This window comes from Triturus cristatus, chromosome 9 (genome assembly GCF_964204655.1).
Source record: "Triturus cristatus chromosome 9, aTriCri1.1, whole genome shotgun sequence".
Taxonomy (NCBI): domain Eukaryota; kingdom Metazoa; phylum Chordata; class Amphibia; order Caudata; family Salamandridae; genus Triturus; species Triturus cristatus.
This window is the reverse complement of record NC_140592.1, coordinates 761,264,913-761,285,988: the sequence shown is the minus strand read 5'-3', so window position 1 is coordinate 761,285,988 and position 21,076 is coordinate 761,264,913. Positions and strand designations below refer to the sequence as shown.

Here is a 21,076-nt window from a genome sequence, read left to right as displayed (position 1 = left end):
TTGGGGCACAACCTGCCTTAATCCAGTCTTTCTTCTCTTCCTTTCCTGCCTCATCCTGCAACTGTTTCACTTCATCCCATGTCTCTAAGACATTAGTAAACATCACAGAACAAAAAGACATTTCACCTTCTCGTTCCCGATTAATGGACTGATTGTTTTTCGCGCAATATTGCGCAATGTCATTGGCATAACGATTTCCAACTGTCACAAAATCATCTCCTTGTCCATGAGCAGCACACTTCACAACTGCTAATTCTTTAGGCAACTGTATCGCCTCAAGTAATTTCCCAATCATTTCAGCATTCTTTATTGGAGTCCCACTCGACGTCAAGAAACCTCTTTGTAGCCAAAGTTGGCCAAAATCATGCACAACTCCAAATCCATACTGACTATCAGTCATCACAGTCGTTCTCAAATCTTTCCCAATTTCACAAGCTTTTGTTAACGCCACCAATTCAGCAACTTGCGCAGATTTCACTCCTTTCAATGGTGATGCTTCCATAACCTCTGAAACCTTGCACACTGCATATGCTGCACACAGCACACCCTCATCATTCCTCAGGCATGATCCATCCACAAACAACACATGATCACTCTCATGCAAGGGAAGATCCCTTATGTCCGGTCTCGGTTTTGTACAATAATCAAGCACATCCAAACAATTGTGATCATCTTCTGTTTTCACACCCACATTTTCAATATCTGGCAACAATGTCGCTGGATTCACATTCACACATCTCTCAAGAGTCACATTTGATGCTCCCAGAATCACTTTCTCATATTTAGTCAGCCGACTATGTGACATGTACTGGGTTCTGCTTCTTGTCAAAAGAATTGCCACATTATGAGGTACGAATACCCTTACAGGATATCCCATTATGATTCCCTCACTCTGTTCCAGGCTTCTGCATGTTGCAGCCACAAATTTCAAACAACCTGGTAAACCTACAGCTACAGGGTCAAGTGTCGATGAGAAGTACGCAATAGGCCTCCTCAGCTGTCCATGTTTCTGAATTAACACTGAAAGTGCACATCCATTTCTCTCACTACAGTACAATTCAAACTCCTTCTCATAGTCAGGCATACCCAAAGCTGGAGCCTCACACATTCTACTTTTGAGCTCTTCAAATGCTGCCATTTGTTCTCCATCTAGTTCTAATGGGTCTGTCATCTCACTTTTTGTCAGTTTAATCAGTGGCTTTGCTATCAGAGAAAAATTAATTATCCACTGACGACAATAACCCACCATACCCAGGAACATTCTCACTTCCCTCTGGGTCTTTGGGGCTTTCATTCCCCTGATGATTTTGATCCTGTCATCAGTCACCTTTCTCAGACCTTTTTCAATATTGTGTCCAAGATAATGCACTTCTTTCTTGCAGAATTGCAATTTGGCTGGAGATACCTTTAACCCTTCATCCGCCAGATGATTCAGTAAAGCTATGGTATCTACTTCACAAGCTTCACGTGTTTTTGATGCCACAAGTAGGTCATCAATATATTGCACTAGTACTGAGTTTTCAGGCATGATCAAGCTCTCCAATGATTTTTTCAATAACTGATTGAATATCGAAGGACTCTCCGTATACCCCTGTGGGATACGACACCATGCAAAAATACGCTGGCCAAATCTAAATGCAAAAATCGGCTGGCTGTCATGATGCAATGGAATTGAAAAGAAAGCATGACACAAATCAATCACTGTATACCACTCAGCATCATGTGGAATCTGATACAAAATCACTGATGGATTTGGCACGATAGGACAACATGCCACCACAATTTGGTTAACTTTTCTCAAATCCTGTACGATCCTAAATTTCCCATTTGGCTTTTTCAACCCCATTATCGGTGAATTACACGGACTACTCAGTAGTTCTCTCAGAACTCCCTGCTGAATCATTTTCTCAATTATAGGAGTTATTCCTTCAATTATTTCGGTACAAAACATCCTCATCTGGTGTCTCAAAGGCTATTCCATCCGGTGTACAAAAAATTGTGCAGTTCATTTTACATAATAGGTCCCTACCTAACAGGTTCACTGGACTAGTGTCACAGACGATAAATCTGTGCATGTCTGAAAATTTCCCTATCTGTACTCTTACTGGTTCAGTAAGACGTGTCCTGATTTGTGTATTGGCTACACCAACTACTTGGATTGCTTCATCCGAGAGAGGAAGATTTCTAATATCTGTTGACCTGACAGTTGATCTTGTCGCACCTGTGTCTACCAAAAAAGTAACACTTTCCTCATTTATTTTCCCATCTACAAATGGTCCTGCCTGGTCTATTTCTAGAGTTGCACCAAGTATGCACTCTTCCTCCTCCCTTCGGCACCGTCAATAATCACCCTCAGACTCACTCCCTTCATTCTTTAACAAGTACTGTTGTACCTGGTTAGAACGCCTTGGTTTGTTTACCTGTTCATCATTGTAGAATCCTGAATCCTGATTATACTTTTGTGACCCTCTATTCTGCGGCAAGGGCGGTTTTGGCTCTTGACTCTGCTGTTTCACAACTTTCTGTTGTTGCTGCTGTTGATTATTTCCTTCGTTCTGCACCTGTTGATTTAAGGATTTTCCCTCATTATTCACTAATGGTGGATTGGTACATTCAGATCTCCAATGTCCCAGTTGGCCACAGTTGTGACATGGGAACTTTTTTTTAGCTTCCTCAAGATTCCCCTTTCCTTTTCCTGCATATCTAGGTCTATTCCCTGCATTATTTCCTGCACTATTCGCCTGTTCCACCAACTGTGCTTCCTGTCTTTCCGCAACTTTCACTTGTGCCCACATTGCTTTCTCTTTCAGCTTTCTCTGTTTTGCTTCAATTTCATCACTGAAATATTTTGCATGTCTCAGAATCTCATCTATTTTCTTACTCTGCCAATCCACTGTGTGCTCACGAATTCTCTCACTAATCTCAGGTCTCAGGCCATATACAAATCTGTATACAAAATGACTCAAATCTTTGTCACCCAAGTGTTCATCTCCACTGAATTGTTTAAAAGCCAGTATCAGCCTCTCGTAAAAAGCATGAACTGATTCTTTTGCTTCCTGTTGCGTTCGATCTATTTTAACCCAATCTGTCTCTTTTGCAGGTACTTTACTCTTCAGGTATACCATCACCTGTTCATACTTTCTCATTACCTCTGGATCTGGTGCTCCTGTTCTCGGATCTCTTGGATATTCCTCAGTAGGCCAACTCACAACTATTTTACACTCAGTCCACAAGTCTGCTGGAACAATTATATCAAACAGACTATTCAGGTCAATCCACAGCACTTTTGACAATTTCACAAACCTATCTACCTGCCTATACCACTCGACGGGCTTTTCTCTCAATCGAGGGAAATCATTCGTAAATGATAAAATATCCTGTCTGGTCCATGGAACATGTACATATCCTCCTCCAGGTATTTCTCTCATAGGATAATTATCCACTGGTTTCTCCTTTTCTCTCACAGGAAATGCTGAATAAGTCTTATCTCCAGATTCTTCTCTTTTCTTGTACCACCTATCCTTCCATTTTTCTACATCTCCCCATCTTCGCAATAATGCGACCATTTCTTTAATCTGTCCTGTTCTACCAGTACCATTCAAATTTTCAATGTCCTTGTCTGTAAAATCCATCCTGTAAGTTTTTTGCAAAGCTTTCACCTTATCAATGTCAACTCCCTGATCATTCGCTATTGCTCTTAACCTGTCATGTGTATTTCTCGCTCTCCAAGTGATGTTTTTACACATAAACAATAACTCACCTTCATGATGATTTTTAAGAATTTCTGTTGGAACTGTCCCTGCAACAAGCTCTTCTAATTCCACACGTAACCTAGCCATATCAACTACTTGTGAATCTTTATCCCTCTTCTGAAGAACTTTCATCCAATCATTCAAATCTTCAGCTGTAATTTCAGTAGTTTTTCTCACTGGAACCACTTTCTTTTGCGGTTCTAAAATCGGCATCCCTGAACAACTAGCTTCACTAGCATCCAGTCCTTCACTACATGTGTCATGTCTGGATTGTCTCAGATCACTACTCTCCGTCCTTCTTCCTGAATCTCCTGAGGGACCAGCTGAACTTGTTAACTTATTCCCAACATGTGGAATCACCAAACCATTTTCACCTGTCCTTTGGTTATCAAACACAGGCATTATCGGACCTATAGTTACAGGTACCGTAACAGCTTCCAGATTCTTTGTTAACTCCCTAATCTTTTCAGTTAACTCTGATGTAGTTCTGGCTAATTCTCTTGTATTCCCGTTACCACCTCGATTCCCTCTCTCCCTGAAAGGATTACCACTTCTTAACTCAGGTGTCACATTTTCTGTCTCAATGATACTCACTGTATCTCTTATCGGAGAAACAATTGGTGTACTCTCGTCTGGTTCTGGTCTATATGGAGGTGGTCTCTTGTAAATCATGTCATTCAAGACCTCATCCTCATATTCATTAACTCCATATCTTCTCACTTCTGACTCAGGAACCCTTTCTGCTCCCCCTTCAACTGTTCTCATAGGATATAATCCCTCTGACATACTAGCATCTCGCCATCTTTTCATTCGATCATGATGAGTTTCACGATCATGTCTCCTCCCGAACATATACCTGTAATGTCCTCCAGACCTCTGCTTTTCTCGCTCATGTACTTCCTCGTCCCATTCCACTAAAGCCTCAAACTGTGTCGGCCTTGGTTTTGGGTCAAGACATAACATCTTTTCCCGTAAATTTCTCAACACGGCCAGATTAAATGAACCATGTTCTGGAAATGCTAGAACACCATCCTCTTTGGTATACCTAACCCAGTTCTCCAACCATATACAGGTATGATACCCATATCTTGCAGCCATAAAGGATGCAGGTGTTTTCGCTGGAGGTAACAATTCACCCTCTCTTGTCTTAACATCTTTATCCTTATCAAACCACTTTTTGATTTTTCCAAAGAATGTCTTCTTCTTTTTCTCTTCTTGGTAATACATTTTAGCGTTTACCAAAACTTTCTAATCCCTTCCGTATTATAAATATACAATACGAATTTCCAACCAATAACAGCGCGACTCACACTAACGCACCAATCCTGGAGCGTCTACGTCACTAGAATAGCTCTTCCAATCCTTGCGCGGCTCACACCAACACACCAATCCCAGCGCGAGCACTATTCTGATCCACTATCCAATCAGAGCGCGGTCTGTTTGACGTCAGCAGTCGCTGCAGTCGCCTGTCTCCTGTCTCCTGTCACTCGTCTACCCCTCCTTTACAAAATCTCTCAGTAGACTTCGTGTCAAAATTTCTACAAAATCTATTAGTTACAACATATAAACATCTCCATTGTCTGCTTCGCTAACCACAGAATAGTAAAGAAAGTCTATTTCACAAGAATCAACGACTTTCATACATCCCTTAACTGTTTCCTCTAGGACTTGTCCAAAGAGTCTTACAATCAACTAAATGTATATGCATTCACGCACATTCATACAAGAAAATATAGTACATACACACAGAATCCTGCTTCCCGAGAACAGCGAACAATCTGTCCCACTACAGAATTATAACACACGTCAACCAAGCAGCTTACCTCTGCCCAGTTCCTCAAACAAGCTCAGAGAATACCTATTACTTCTCCCGCGATAAGCTTTAACGGTGAACCTTACGGATCCCTGGGACTTAAGACCAGAGTTTCACAGATAACCTTCGCTACCATACACACTCCTTATATACCAGAAATATATCTAATAGTAACATACAACAATGTCACTAATTCCGAACCCAGACAATGTGACGCGCAACTTCAATTGTCACACGTTTTCCTACAATCCCGTCTTTCCCGAGAGCAGCATATACTTCCCTCTGCCCTACTACGGAACTGCTACTAGCTCCCAAGTTCCAGAAGCACTACATATAACTCAACATGATGACTCCAACATATAGTATTAGTACATATACCAACATCAATCAATAATCAATAATCAATAAGCTAATGTACAAGCAATCTAATCAGATCAAGACAATCATCAATAACCATCCTCTGCTACCAGGAAATTGATAGAGATCAGGGTGTATATAATATCCTTACTTCCACGGATAGAGTAATTTCACAGTTACAGGCACATACACTCATCACACACTAGGGCCCATTTCACTAACATACGCTCAAATACTCTACCAGCACTGAACCTGTGGAAAGAAAACTCCTAAACACCCCACATCTATATCGAGGTCGATAAGACCTGGTTATTGTGACTGTCCGGAAACATAATCTAAACAATCTATACAACAATAATCAAAATAGAGTACTCAATAATTGACAAGAAATAATAACCAACACCGTATTCAAAAGTATGGTACTTTATCTAAAATTAGTCAAAGAAAGTAAATCAGAATAAATCATCATTCTCATAGTTACCTATTCTAGCTAAATGTCAGAATGGGTCAGGACAGGTCTCTCAGTAAAAGTCTCTCGAGTCGCCGTCCTCACAGCGTAGATCCTCACCAACGCAGGTTTGGGAAGAAAATGGCAAAGTGGCGAAGTGGCAAAAACCCTCTCTAGGCTAACAATTTTTATAGCATTTCGAACAAAGGAAAGAAACAAAAAGTATTCATTGCGTCCGCTAAACCTCCGAGCAAAGCGAGAAGGAAAGGATGTAGCATCGCTACATTTGGAAAAATCTCCGCTCAGAAAAAATCACAAAAATAAAAAGACAGAACAGGAACTAAATATTAAATGTATCTTCTCAACTTCCACACATTTCCTCTGGTGAGCTCAGAGTTCAGAGTCTTTCTTTAAAGCTCCTTTGTTTTCCAAGGCTGCCAAGGCTGTCTCAATGCATCTGGAGACTTGCCCAGATCTGCTGCTGTCCTCACGGAAAGTTTTAACCAGGCAAGGACTGTGGACAGATGACTCGCATCCATATTCAGCAAGGCCTTTTCCATCACAAACTCTCACTCGAAACTAGGCTGCAAACGGCGGCCATATTTGGTTAGGCCACAATAGGCCACAACAGACCATCTTAATTGAAAGAGACAAAAACAACGTTACCACAGCATAGTGATTAAACAGTGTTAACCCCACTAATACCCTTATGTGTCTGTAATTATCTAGCCTCTTGCAACACAGAAAAGCATTAATTCGAAAGCATTTCGTGCTTTAAAATAAACAGCACTCAGCAACATTTAAACATGTAAACATGCACGTTATTATTAGTTAGCACACATACGCGTTCCCACGTGTAATTCTCTCTTGTTAAAACACACATGTTGATCAGTATAAAACACTCACACAAAACAAATAATTAATAATTAATAATTAATAGATTAAATTATGACAAATAGACAAGCCAGAGCTTAAAACCCGATTAATTTTCAAACAGAAAATTCTGCTCTAGCTTGGAGCGTGGACTCCACCAGAGATCAGAGTCCTTTGATCTCTACCTCTCCCAGATTGTCGTGCCAGCACAGGAGTGATGCATCTGTCACTAAAGTCAGCTCTAGTTGGGAAAGGGGCCTGCCACAGACCCAATCATGGTTTGTTAGCCACCACTGCCAACATTCTGCAGTTCCCTCCGAGATCTAGACCAAGTTGTAGAGATTTCCTTGATGCTGTATCCACTGGGACTTAAGGTTCCACTGCAGAGCCCATATATGCTAACGGGCATGAGTAACAAGCAGGATGCAGGAGGCCATGAGGCCCAACAGCCTCAGAGTCAGTCTCTCCGAAATCCAGGATAAAGGCTGAAACATTGGAATCATAGTCTGATTATCCTGGACTCGCTGTTCGAGAGGATATGCCTGAAACTGCACTGTGTCCAGAGCGGCTCAGATGAAAGGGAGCATCTGAGAGGGAGTCAGATGTGACTTCGTCATGTTGATATTGAACCCCAGTGAGTACAGGAGGTTCGTAATAGTCAGTAGTTGGCAGACGCCTGCCTGGGGTGAACTCACCTTCAACAGCCAATCGTCGAGACAGGAGAAGACTAGAACCCCCAACCACTGCCATCACTTTCGTGAACACAAAAGGGGCGCTGTTATGGCCGAAGGAGAGCACAGCAAACTGAAAGTGTTCTTCGCCCACCGTGAACCCGATGTCCTGCAAGTCCTATGCTACCCTCCAGGCTCCAGGGTCTAGGATAGACAGGACTTGGGCGAGCGTCAGTATTTTGAAATTCTCATTTTTCAGGCAGAGGTTGGGACGGCGCAGGTCTAGGATAGGACAAAGTCCTCTGTCCTTCTTTGGCCCCAGAAAGTCGCTGCAATTACTAACACAGCGTACTTCTGATGCAGGCACCCACTATATGGCTTCCTTGGCTAAAAAAGCCTGCACTTCCTGATGGAGCAAGCAGAGATGGTTCTCCATCAGCCAATCATAAGTGGGAGGCATGGGTGGTGGGGTAATCACAAAGGGGAGGGAGTAGCCCCTTTGGACAATCTGTAGGACACAGCAGCCTGATGCCACTGGCCGCCAGTGGGGCAGTTGATGGCGTATCCTGCCTCCCGCTGGGCACCCACAATGGTCGAAGGGCAAACTAAAGAGGCTTGGAGGCAGTTGCTGCCGGAGGTGGTGGACTGGCCTGACTGCTGGCTACGTGTCCCACGTGGTTCCTGGGACCTGCGTCCTCAGCCGTGAAAAGGCTGGGAAGCCTTTTGTCCATGATGGCTAGGAGGGTATGGACGTGATTCAATGGCCACAGAGAGGCAGAAGGTGGATTGGAGGTGAAGATGGGCCAAAGACAAGCCCAAGGACCTGGCCGTAGCTCTGCTGTCCTTAAAGCACTTCAGTGCTGAGTCCGCCTTCCCTCCATAAAAGGCGAGAACCATCAACGGGCATGTCCATGAGAGAAGCCTAGACATCCCCTGAAAAGCTCATCGTTCTCAGCCAGGCGTGGCACTGCAAGGCCACCAACGATGAGACTGCTCTGCCCAGCGAGTCGGTTGTGTCAAGCCCACACCTTATGATGAACTTACCTGCTTCTCTCCCATCAGTAATAGCCTGGGTGAGCATGGCTCGGGCCTCCTCTGAGACCATAGGCAGCACTTGCGCAACAGATACCCATATTGTATGGTAGTAACGGCCCAATAGGCATGCAGTGTTTAGCGACCGCAGTGCTAGGCTGGCAGTAGAGAACACTCTCTTACCAAAGGTATACAGCCTCTTGGATTCTCAATGCAGTGGAGTGGTACGGAACACGCCAGGGGTGATTCTGGATGTGGAGGCTTGGATTACCAAGCTCTTCAGAGTGGGGTGCTGGGTAAGGAAACTGGGATCCCCATGAGGGGGCGATGGCGGAAGGCAGTCGTAGTACAATAGGAGCCCCCGTGCAGGGCTTGGACCAGGTCCAGAGTACGATGTCTGTAAGGGCTTCATGCAAAGGAGGTAGCAGTTCAGAAGGGCTGACTTCCAGCTGAAGCATCTCCCTCAAGACGTTTGCCTTAACTGCCACTATGGGCAAATGAAGGTCCAAGACCTTAGCCGCCCTGCCCACCACCATTGCAAAAAAGACTTCCTCCTCCATAGCGACGGTAGGAGGAGAGACCAGACAAGTAGCTGGTGAGGTGTCTAACCCACTGACCTTCGCCAGTTCCTCGTACCAGTTGTCCTGTTCCTCATTGGGGGTTGGCAATCATAAGGGTCCGTAGACCCCTTCCAATCCACCCCCCCAGCCCTATAAAACAAATAAGACACTGTCTCTTCTCCTGGAAGCTTGGGCCCGGTTGGCATCGGACAGCACCTATCCAGCTCCATGTTGGAGCCGGGAATAACGCTGGGGATGGTGCTGCCAGGGGCATTGACACTGGGGTGGGCGCCCAGGAAGGTCTCTGTCTCGATGTTGGCTCTGCTCCTGATGCCGCATAGGATTTATAGGGTCTAACTAGTGCCAAGGTTTAACCCGCTGGCGTGGATTCAGTAGGGGCCCCTCCTGTGCACGTGGGACCCAAAGCAACTCCAGAAGGGCCAGGCCGCCCTAATGTGAGGCGCTTGGTCTCATAGAACTCCTTTAATTGGGGGTGGTCGCTCGGCTCTGGGAAAATCAGCGAAGTGCAGATCAGACCTCGTCAGTTTCTGCCAACTCTCGTCAGAATACTTTGACAGATGCGGCGAAGTCGAGGACCTCTTCTGCCCCTGGGATTTGTTATGCTTTTGGGACTTAACCGACGATCTGGTGTGAGATGACGACTATTGGGACGGGCTTTGTGAACGGTTCCAGAACCTTACGAGCAATTGGGAACTTGAGCATCTCAGAGTCAACTGACATCGGACGGCAAGAAGCTTGAGGGAGCGCTCCCTCACTGCCTTCAGGTGCATGGCACAGCAATCCTTGCAGCTCTTGGAGTTGTAGTCTCGCTCCAAGCACCATAAACACACCAAGTGGGAGTCTGTCACCGACATATGCCTGTGACATGCCCCACATGATTTGAAACCAGTCAGTTTCTTGGGTGACGAACCTCACACCAGGAAAATATTTTATTTAAAAACAAATTTGACAAAACATCAAAAAAAGCCAGTCAAAAAGTGACTGAGGGGTAGCTCAGACCAGATCAGCGCTATCTGACGCGGAAAGGAAAGAACTGACTCCGACACCAGGGTGGCACTTATATAGGTACCTTGGACGTCACTTCCAGTGCGGACGATGCTAATGTGGAGCCAATAACGCATCTACTGGAGCACTGGAGTGCTTCTCGAAAATCTTCCAGATTCAGCCTGACGCCTGGGGAATATCCTAAGGTTAAGAATCTGTGGCTAGAAGTCTCTATCAGATCAGCTTTTATTTCTGTGTATTCTAGTAATATGTTTTGCTTTTAGCCAGGCTACATCCACTCTTGAGATTCCGAAGAATGAGCAGTGTGTGTCGTTCGCAGAACAGTGTTAAGTGAAGCTTTTGTGTCGTGATGTGAATACGATTTTTCTAGCAAAGATTCTCTCAACAGCCACAAGGCTCACTGGAGGCAACTCTGTGTGAAGTCTACCTACACTGCTGCACATGGGTTTAAGTTATTCCACTTTTCTTCTGATTAGGAGCAATGATTGACAATAATAGCATTCTGGGGTAGGAATGGGACATAAAACTTTTATAAGGCAAATTTTGCCGGAATTACCTTAACTGCAAGTGTAGGAAAAGCCAGAGATTGGCTCCATTTTACGGAAAGTACCATTGAATACCATCAGACATGAAATCCCATAAAGTAGGGTTTGAGGTGCACTTTTATAACACCACATTAGAGGGAACCTTGCTAAGAGCCCAGTTGCCTGTACACAGTAAAAATTTTCTTGGAGCCGTCTTGTCTGTTTAGCTGAAACTGAATTAAACATCTGACCTTGTGGATCTTTATTCTCGGTTGGCACTCTATCTAGTGTTTGTCCCCCTAATGTTGGTCACTTCTATCTGGTTAACTTGCACATGTACTTTATGGCCCAGATATATGGCAGTTCCAGCCAAGGAATTAAATGTTTGATGGACAGCCCCATCAAACATGATGACCTCCGACAAGCCTTTAACAAGTATTTGTATCTTCAAAAGAAAATTCCAAAGCAGTATTTTGTTTTTGAAAAGCAGAAATCAATGACACCCCCCTTTCCACACCATGGGGGTTTTCACCTATGGTGTGGGAATCATTAAAATTATTTTTTACTGTCCCTTATGTCCACATTTTTCATGGTGTTAAGGGAGGGTAAAAACTGCTGTTAGGAGTTTTCGCCCATGGTGTGGGGGTCATATAAACATTTTTTACTGTCCCTTACATCAACGCTTTTCTTGGCGGTAAGGGAGAGTAAAAACTGGCCATTCCACCATTTACTGTAAATCGGGTGAGCGGTTGAATGGCCAACCCTCCGAAAGCCCATTACTCCGTCAGGCCATTGGAGGAGTTTGTCAGTTATGGAGCTGGAGTAGTCTCCATTGGTAACCTACTAAAGGTCTGCCTGACTGTAAATCAGAGGGGTAGACCTGCAGGGTAGACCTGCAGGGCCTCATTTACAATATTATGCTGTATGGCAGTGCCACAAGCTTTCCTGCTGCGCTGTCCTACGGCAAAAGAAAAGGGCAGGAATGCACCATATCTATGAGATATAGTGCATTTCTGTCCTCTTTCCCTGCATTGGTGCTTAATTGACTGCCATACACCAACACAGGCACCCTTGCACCATCGTGCAAGGGTGCCTGCATTGTAGGGATGTTTTTGTTGCGCAGGAAGGTGTATCGATTTCCTCTTTCTGTGTGCTACAGAGGCGTAGGCTTTTGACGCATTCCCAGGTTTACAGCTTGTTGTAAATCTGGGAATGTGTCTAATGCCATGGGTGTTATGTGGGAACACCCACAGTAAAGCCTATGGTACGCCTCCCCATCGTAGTGTGAGGCAACACAGCAACTTGCGCTGCTTTGCCTCAATCCATATGTACTAGGCCATGAAAAGCCACGCAGGGTGGCTTTACGTGGCTTTGTAGAAATGGGTAAGCCCTGTGTGCCACCTGATCATCACAAAAAGTGACGTTCCGGCTGCGCACAGGGCTTGTAAATAAACCCCTCGGTTTGGCAGAGAGGCTGTATCCTCTCCACCAAACTCTAAATCAGCCCCTTAGTTCTTCCACCTGTTGGAAACATGAAACAGGGTGTCAAACTGGTGTTTAATGGACTAGTGGTTCAAAGAATCCCTTTGCCTTTACTGATAAAAGATTTTGTGACCCTGGCTCTGTGAGGCCAATCCATGTGCCCCAAACTCAAGGTTCCCCAACAAGCAGAGCCTCTAGCTGCTGTGGGAAAGTGTGAAAAAAGTGCTTCAGGTATAATGTAATGTGACAAACTGGTCAGTCTTTACTAACACTTTGCGCCAGGATTGAATCACTTTTGTAATGCAGACCCACGCAAAGTGTTGTGGTGGTGTTTACATTTCAATGAAAATCAGAATTTGCGTTGGAAAGGTCCCCAAAGTAGAGTTATGCACTACTTTGTGTCAGGGGAGAGTAGCATTAGTGGTACATGGGCGTTCCATTTGCACCTCCCATAGTTTTGACACAAATCTCTATCTACTCACATTGGTAAAAGGGATTTGAACCAAAAACATATACCTACCTAGGATAGGTGAACTGTCAAACAAGTATAAAAACTCTCCACATTTTTCTACCTTTGCTTGTGTGCTGCAATGGACAGCAAGCGTACGAAGTGGGAAAAGTATTAAAGCATAATGTTTGTACTGGAAAGATCTCCTTCCAGTACAAAAACTATGGGGCATATTTACGAGGGCATTGCGCCACAGAACGTCACTTTTAACAGCGTTTCTGTGGCGCAATGCCCAGCTCCATATTTACAAAGTGGCATTAAGCCACTTTTTGTGGCTTAACGCTGCTTTGTAAATATGGTACCCTTTCACGCAGGTATCTGCGTGAAAGGGGCATGTAATGGGTGTTGCAGTGGGCGTTCCACCGCTACACCCATTGCTTTTTGACTATGCCCCAGATTTACAAGGATGTGTAAATCTAAGGCAGCGCCAAAAACTAACGCCATGCAACAGCAGGCGTTAGAATGGCGAAACAAGGAGAAATACTTTTATTTCTCCTCATTTTTGCAGAATTCTGCAGCACACATTGAAAGAGCAAAATGCCATGAATGATTGTTTATGTGCAAGAAGGTGTCCCTTCCTGCACATAAACAATCATTAAATAATGGCAATTTGCTACTTCTATGTGAGCTGCAGAATGCAGCACACAAAGATAGGGTTTCCAGTACAATGGGCGTTCCGGTACGATACCTATGCTTGACACCATAATGCTAGAGTGTTTGTGTTGGCACATAGTAGCCTAAAGTGCACTAGTGTAGGGAAAGAGAATGGCGCGTTCTGCTTTCTCACGTTCACGCAGCTCCGTACAGAAACTTTGGTTGCTGCGCTATATTACATGAAAAGTTAGTAAATATGCTCCACTGTACCTTACGCGGCTGGCAGGTTACATACTATTGAGGCTGAAGGATATTTGTTGACCAAAACTCCAAAGCGGTACATTTGGATGTCTGATAGTATACATTCCAACACTCCATACCACATACAAGGTTTAAACCTTATTTTGGTGCTGATGGTTAATAGTGTGTGCTTCATCATATTCTCAGATTTGCTTAGTTACCTACAGGGGCAGATTAATGAGAAGTGCAGGAACCCGTACCGCATTCAGATGTTTGAGGGATTTCAGAAGATGGGTACTCTGTGTTGGAAAGAAAGACATTCCAGCAGAATGTGTCAACTATATTATGACCTGAATCAGAGCATGGCCTGGAATATGTAGGGTATATAAGACCTTATGGCATAAGACAGTCTTGTGGCAGCTGAGGTTGTTCGTGATGGCTTATTAAAGATTAGAGTAGCTTGCCAGTGGATTGATTTGAACAGCGCCGTGAATAACTTGTAGAAAGTTCTTTGTTACTCCGTGTACCTGTTGTCTGTAAGGAGGACCTGGATAAAGATCGCCGTAGATTGCAGATTTTCACAAGTTGCAAAGTTCATGACTATCTACGAGGAGGTAGGAGTACTGTGGGATCCTTTGAGGTGGCCATTGCAGTTGTGCAGTGTGCCAATTATCAGAGAACATCAAGCACATTGCAACACACACCTAATATAAAAGGAGCACAAATTAGAAAATGAAAAAACAAATTTGAAAATGAATTGCAGGATGCACTGATTGTCAGAGCACTGCTGAAATGTTGACAAATAATGAAGATGTGGCCTAAGTACTGAGTGTTATTCAGAAGTGTATATTGATGGCCCAAATGAAACTAAAACTAGCCTAGTGCCAAAGTGTTGTGTCATGATCCACTGTCAGAACATTATCATGGAGAATCTCAGCTACTGACATTGTATTGCTGGGGCTCCATTTGAACTACCATTAGGCCTCAGTCTGAGCTTACATCAGTGCATGATTCAATGTCAGTTAACACTATTGCATTGCCATTGTCCAACCTCAATCAATACTATTGTATTGTTTTACTGAGGAAGTCCTTGGCTCCTACAATTCAAAGATCGGAGTTTTGAAGCTAGATAGAAATCGATAAATCACTTGAAATTATTGTAGATAATGTATAGAGATACAACTCAATCAATGTATACTTGTATCTTTTTTAAATTACATTTTGAGACATTGTTTATATACAATGAGTGTACGTTTTATGATGTGCTACGTGTGATTATTGTCAGTCTTATGGTTTAGTAATTAAGAGAAATATATTAATAGCAATACTGTTGCCCAATCTGAAATAATTAGATTGGATTACTATAGTTCAATTAGCACACTTGTTTCACAGGTAGTACTACTGTACTGTCATTGTCCATTGTGAGCTTTTTTCTGTTCAAATGTTTTATTGAAATTACTCGATATATATATTAGGATCAATAATACCACACACATCTCACCAAAAGCAGTATCCTTGTATAAGGTTTAGAAGTTGTGATATCAAGCTCATTTTCCTGTAGCACATCACAGCAATCAAAATTTGCAGCTCCAACCATCGCGTTATTTTTACCCCTTTCTAAGGGAGTGAGATCAGTAAATATACCCTAACAGCACCAAAACTGTCAAACAGTCAAATAAATACCAAATATGCAGTTTATTTAATCCATGAATTGAGATGAATAGTTCTAGAGAGACTTACATTCGATCAAGGTAACCTGAGGCTTTCTACAATGCCCTCACACATCCAAATCTATCAAACCACCCTAGAACAGTTCACAGGATGCTCAGAGGCATTTGTTAGTAAGAAAGAATCTGTGTTGAGTGAACCTACTAGACTTTTTTGCTTTGGTTATAGGTTGAACAACTTCCTGCCAAGTGTGTGCCGCGATTCTCTAATCTGTCCGCACTCCCAACTCTACCTCCCATTTCTTCCTTATCTGAACTCGATTCATACATTTTGTTGTTTCTCCAAATCTTTGTATATATGAGAGGCTAGATGGCATTGCCCTTGAATTGTGTTGAAATATGAATATATTGCTGGAAGAGAGTGAGTTAGTTTTAATCTTGGTATAGCTTTCGTTAGTTTCAGAAATGCATAACATTCAGTATTAGATTACCCCAACATTGGTTGTAGTTGTGCAAAAAATAAGGATTGTCTCTCTGGCATTATGTCTTTCATCTGAATTATACCAACCTCTGGCCAGCATTGTACATTCAAAACTGATTTGTACACTTTAATAAAATTATTATCCTCAAAAGGATATATAATAAGGTGGAGGTTAGAGTTTGTAGCTGTCTTGCTGTATCTGCTAGAATCTGTGAATTTGAATATTTTAGTGAATGATCATGAACCAGCACAGACAAAATTGTTACTGTACCTTACATATCCCTCTCTATTCCCAACCACATTGGTTCCCATTCAGTGGAGTTTATCATGTGGAGCATCTTGCTGAATTGCCTAATAAGAAAGTCTTCTGTTATCTATCAAAACCTGCCAGTCAGAACCCACTCCTTTATATTTTGTAGCCTAAGCTTTTTAGAGCAAAACTTTATTTCATATTGGACCATATAAACGACAATATCAATGTCAATGAAAAAAGCTTTGGACGAGCAAAGGATGATCATATTGCCCAAGAAGTTTATGATTGCCATTATCGTCATCTTAACTCATTTGACTCTGCCTCACCAGGCTGTGTATTTGGGTGACATTTTACAGTTAAATATTTTATCCTTTTAATGGTAATTTCTTAATTATTTAATCTTGTTAGCGTGTCTGTTAAATATGCCAAGGTATGAAATGGGACTGGTATCCATTTTAAGGAGGATTGATCATTCATTGATTTTTAACAATGTACATTGATTAGCATACATTCCAATTTAGTTTTATTTAAGGTATATCCTGAGGCGTAGAAGTATTGTTGGATGACATGTAAAATGCATGGGATCGAGGATTCAACCTCTGAAACAAACAATATGATATTGTCTGCATATGCTGCAAGTTCGTATCAGTGTAATCGGAGCACCATAGAAGATGCTACTTTACATTACAGAACTTAACAAGGGCTAAATGGATAGTATGAACAGACTACTTGTCTAGTTCCTTAACCTAATCAAAAGTACTCTGATACACCGCGACTAGATTTAATTGCAGCATTAGGGTTATATTACAGAGTCATCACCTTGAAGATAAAACTGAATTTGCCATTAACTAAGAATAATCTAAAAACTCTCCATGATACCATGTCAAAGGGCTTTTTTGAATTGTGTGTTGTTATCGCCACAGAGGTTGCAAGGGATCAAGCAACTGATAGAACATGCCCCTGAAGTCTGTTTTGATCACTAGACAAACGGATCTTAACAAATTCATTTTGTGAAGGGTGTGTACGTTTTTCATCAGCTTTTTACAATCTAAGCGTAAGAATCTTGGTGAAGATTTTTCAGTCAGAAGTACGCAGTGAAATAGGATGGTAACTAGCTGCATCAGTAGGTTCCGTATTTTCTTTTGGGAATAAAATAATCAAAGCCTCAGCTGTTGTCCATAAGACCTTACCATTTTCCCCAAATATTGCAAATAATTTTTCCAAGTGTTTGTATAGAGTGTGATTGAAGACCCCCACAAATATGATTGAGTAGATCCTCTGGTTTAGGGATGCTTTCTACTGGTGTGGGTTGTGGTCTTTTGAATCTCACTCACTGCCATTGGAGATTCAATAGTAGTAATATCTTCATCACTAAGTTTGGTCAAATGAACTCCTGTTAGAAATCGGTCAGTCTTATCTTGATCTATTTCTTCCTAATGGGTATAGAGATCCTCATAGGCATTTTTAAGGCCTGAATGATTTTGTTATTTCGTGTGACTATTTAATTTCTTTTATCTTTAAGTTCCACAGTATGTATAAAATGACCTCTGTTCCTTCAAATAATTTGCTAGAATCCTTACTGTCTTGTTAGCACCACTTTGTCATTTTTAATTAGTAGACCCGCATTACAAGACAGTATCTTAGTATATAAATGTTTAAGCAATCACAGTTTAGGCTATAGTTCACAGCCATTTGACATAATTGTGAAAACTCAAGTTTCTTGATGTCTTCTTAAGAGGGGTGCATTAGGAGTTTTATTCTTAACTGCAGCTATACAAATGCAATTACCCCGAATTGTAGCTTTTGTTGTATCCCATGTAGTATAATAGCTCTGTGGACTATTGCTATTGAATTCAAAGTAGTCTATTATGCTTTCAAATGTCTTTTTTCCACATGTTGGGTGTTTCATAGAAATTCATTATACAACGTCTATGAATTTGCCTGGAGTTTTTGGGCTAGATTTTCAAGAATTAGCCCAATGCTAGAGTGATCTCAGATACAGATAGGTTCTATCATGCCCTCCAACACATAACATGGTAATCACCACAGGAGTATGACTGATGGAAAGAGGCGATAAAGGGAAAAAACTTATCTGTTGGGTGTAGCATTCTGTACAGGTCTACTAGATTCAAATGTTTACATTTCACCAGTAAAGTCCTATATGCCTTTGGTGACTTGGATTTATATATGTTTTTCTTATCCAGCATAATGCCTAGAATTAGGTTAAAGTTGCAACTAAGTACCATTTTCTGATTCCCCTGCCAGAATGCCCGACTTTTCTTCCTGACCTCATCCCAAAAGATGGAGTCTTGAGTTGGCACATTAATATCATTGCTAAGGAGTTCCCAGGCCCATCTCCCTTCAACATCTCCTTCCATCTCAATAATTTCAGGTTCGCCTTTTTTCTATTCTTAAATAATCACATCATTCTTTTTGTGTACGGCCTCCCTACTGATAGCATTACAGATCCAGCCCCTCTTTACCTGAAAGACATGTCTGATAGAGATTCTAGTTTCCTGTAAAAGGGCCATGTCACCTTTTCTCTTTCCACAATAGTCTAAATATTTATTCAAGTGTTTCAAATCCTTCACATTTAATGGGAAAATATTAAGCCTCAACATTAAGAACTGAAGTAACAGCATTAATCTCCATAAACATTTGTTTCATGTGTTTGTTGTTCATTCAATCGCCTTCCTGCATAGAAATAGGCGTGGTCAACAGCCAATCTCTTACAACTCCAGAGCAAATGGTAAAGAGACTAATAAAAGTGGCAATAAAAAAATGAAAAAAGAGGGGGAAACAAAAATAGATTTGAGCATACACAAGTTTATGCCACTATTTTGTTATGGTGCAATCTAAATCAAGTACATTGCTACGCACTATCAGTATATGTTTCGAACGGTTTCTTGTCATAGGTCAATCTGAGTCAAATCCAGTTAATTGACATAAGCCAAACTGCAGTTATTGAACCACCTCAAAACACAGTGAAGTGGCTGCTGTGAATCATTTTTATGCATTTATAGTAATTCAATACATAAATGCAGTGATTGGCACTGACAATATGAATAGGGGTAAATGCTGAGATTACTTATTTTAACTTGCCCTGTGTTTGGTTTCATTTTACAGACCTTACCTGGAAATGGAAGTTTCCCTTTCTCAGGACCAAATTCAAAAATACACAGACTGCCTTCAGTTGTACATGAACAGCACTGTCAAGGAGCTGAGGAGACTTTTTCTTGTGCAGGACCTGGTGGATTCCTTGAAGGTATGCTTATTAAAACCGTCTTTGATAGTTCCAAACCTAGGGGCTAATTTATGAGCTTTGTGACGCAGTGCAACGCAGTGCAACGCAGTGCAACGCAGCAAGCCACCTTGCTGCAGTGAACTACTTGACAGAGAAATGGCAGGAATGTGCCGTATTTAATGGAATACGGCGCATTCCTGTCCTTTCCCATGCGCTGGTGCACAATGGGCTGCCTAGTGCCAACACAGACACCCTTGCACCATGGTGCAAAGGTGCCTTCATTGAATGCAGGATGTTTTTGTGTTGGAAGGGACACCTTCCTGCACAAAAGTATCCTGGTAGGAAGAATGCAGCACACATAGAAAGAGGAAGAAACTAGGAGAAATAGAGATATTTCTCCTCATTACACCTCCCCAGGGAAGGTGTTAGATGTTGACACATCCCCAGGTTTACAAGTTCTTGTAAACCTGGGGATGCATTAAAATTCTTGGGAGTTGCATGGGAACACACATGCAACGCCCATGGTGTGCCTTCCCAGGGCAGAGTAACACAACATAGCGATGTGTGCTGCATTGCGTTACTCCAGATTTTTGTAGCCACTAAGGGACATGCAAAGTGGCTGTCCGTGGCTTCAAAAATCTGACTCGTGTTGCGTGGTGCAAGAACGATGCAAACAGCCTCATAAATAGGACCCCCTAATGTGTAAAAGATGCAAGGACAGTAAAACATGGTAACCCTTAATAATTAGGTAATCGTGATAGAACACGTTAGATTAGTGATAACACCTTCCATTCTTAGAGTCCTTTTGTTCCTTGATGGTCTCTAAAGTCATGCATAAATAAGTGACAACAACAATGGCAGCCTTACCTTTGTGTGTCCATGTGATTTATCCTTTGTCTAAGATAGCATGTGGAATCTTATACATAATGGGCAGTCTTGAATGCCATTGGTTGCTTTGTAGTGCTTTAGCGAGAAAACAAATAAGATGTGAGGCAATGAATTCAGCAGGTGTCGTTTTTTGTTGCTGTAAATGTCAGTGTTCTCTATTCCTAGGGCTTCTAACCAATGGTAGGGCATGTATTCTGATGCCATTTGCTAGGGCTGGAAAAATGCATTGATATTGAACCAATCTGAGTCTAAGTCGGTGTAACACTACAGTAGTTGTGAACAACGTCTGTGCCTTTTTTGCTAGGCTAAATGCTGTGGCTGTTGCTATTTTTACCATAACTAGCTCTCTCCATTTGGGTAGGTGGAGGCACACTGTGACATGTTCTGTTCTGCCAGTGGGAGAGTAGGGGACTTGTGAATCTGGAGGCCCCTGCAACAGCTGGCAATTTAGAGCTACTGAACAAAATCACATGAATGGAATAATTAAAATCAAAGTGAATAAAGATAAATGCGCACCCAAAAAACATTGGGACAAAAGAAACTTTTAGACAGCAAATTCCATAAATTACTATGAGCATTAGGGCCTTATTATGAGTCTGGCGTCCGTGAACTCACAGTGGTGGTCTCCCAAGCGCCCTATTCCAACTAGGGTGGTCGAGCCAC

General features: G+C 42.3%; 1 protein-coding gene across 1 annotated transcript in view; it reads left to right on the top strand.

The window, feature by feature from the left end:
* RTN1 (reticulon 1) overlaps window positions 1-21,076 on the top strand; it is a 598,175-nt gene that overhangs the window by 563,784 nt on the left and 13,315 nt on the right. The window contains exon 5 of the mRNA XM_085626098.1: window positions 19,408-19,546. Coding sequence (XP_085482224.1) covers window positions 19,408-19,546 — 139 coding nt within the window. The remainder of the gene's footprint in view (window positions 1-19,407; window positions 19,547-21,076) is intronic.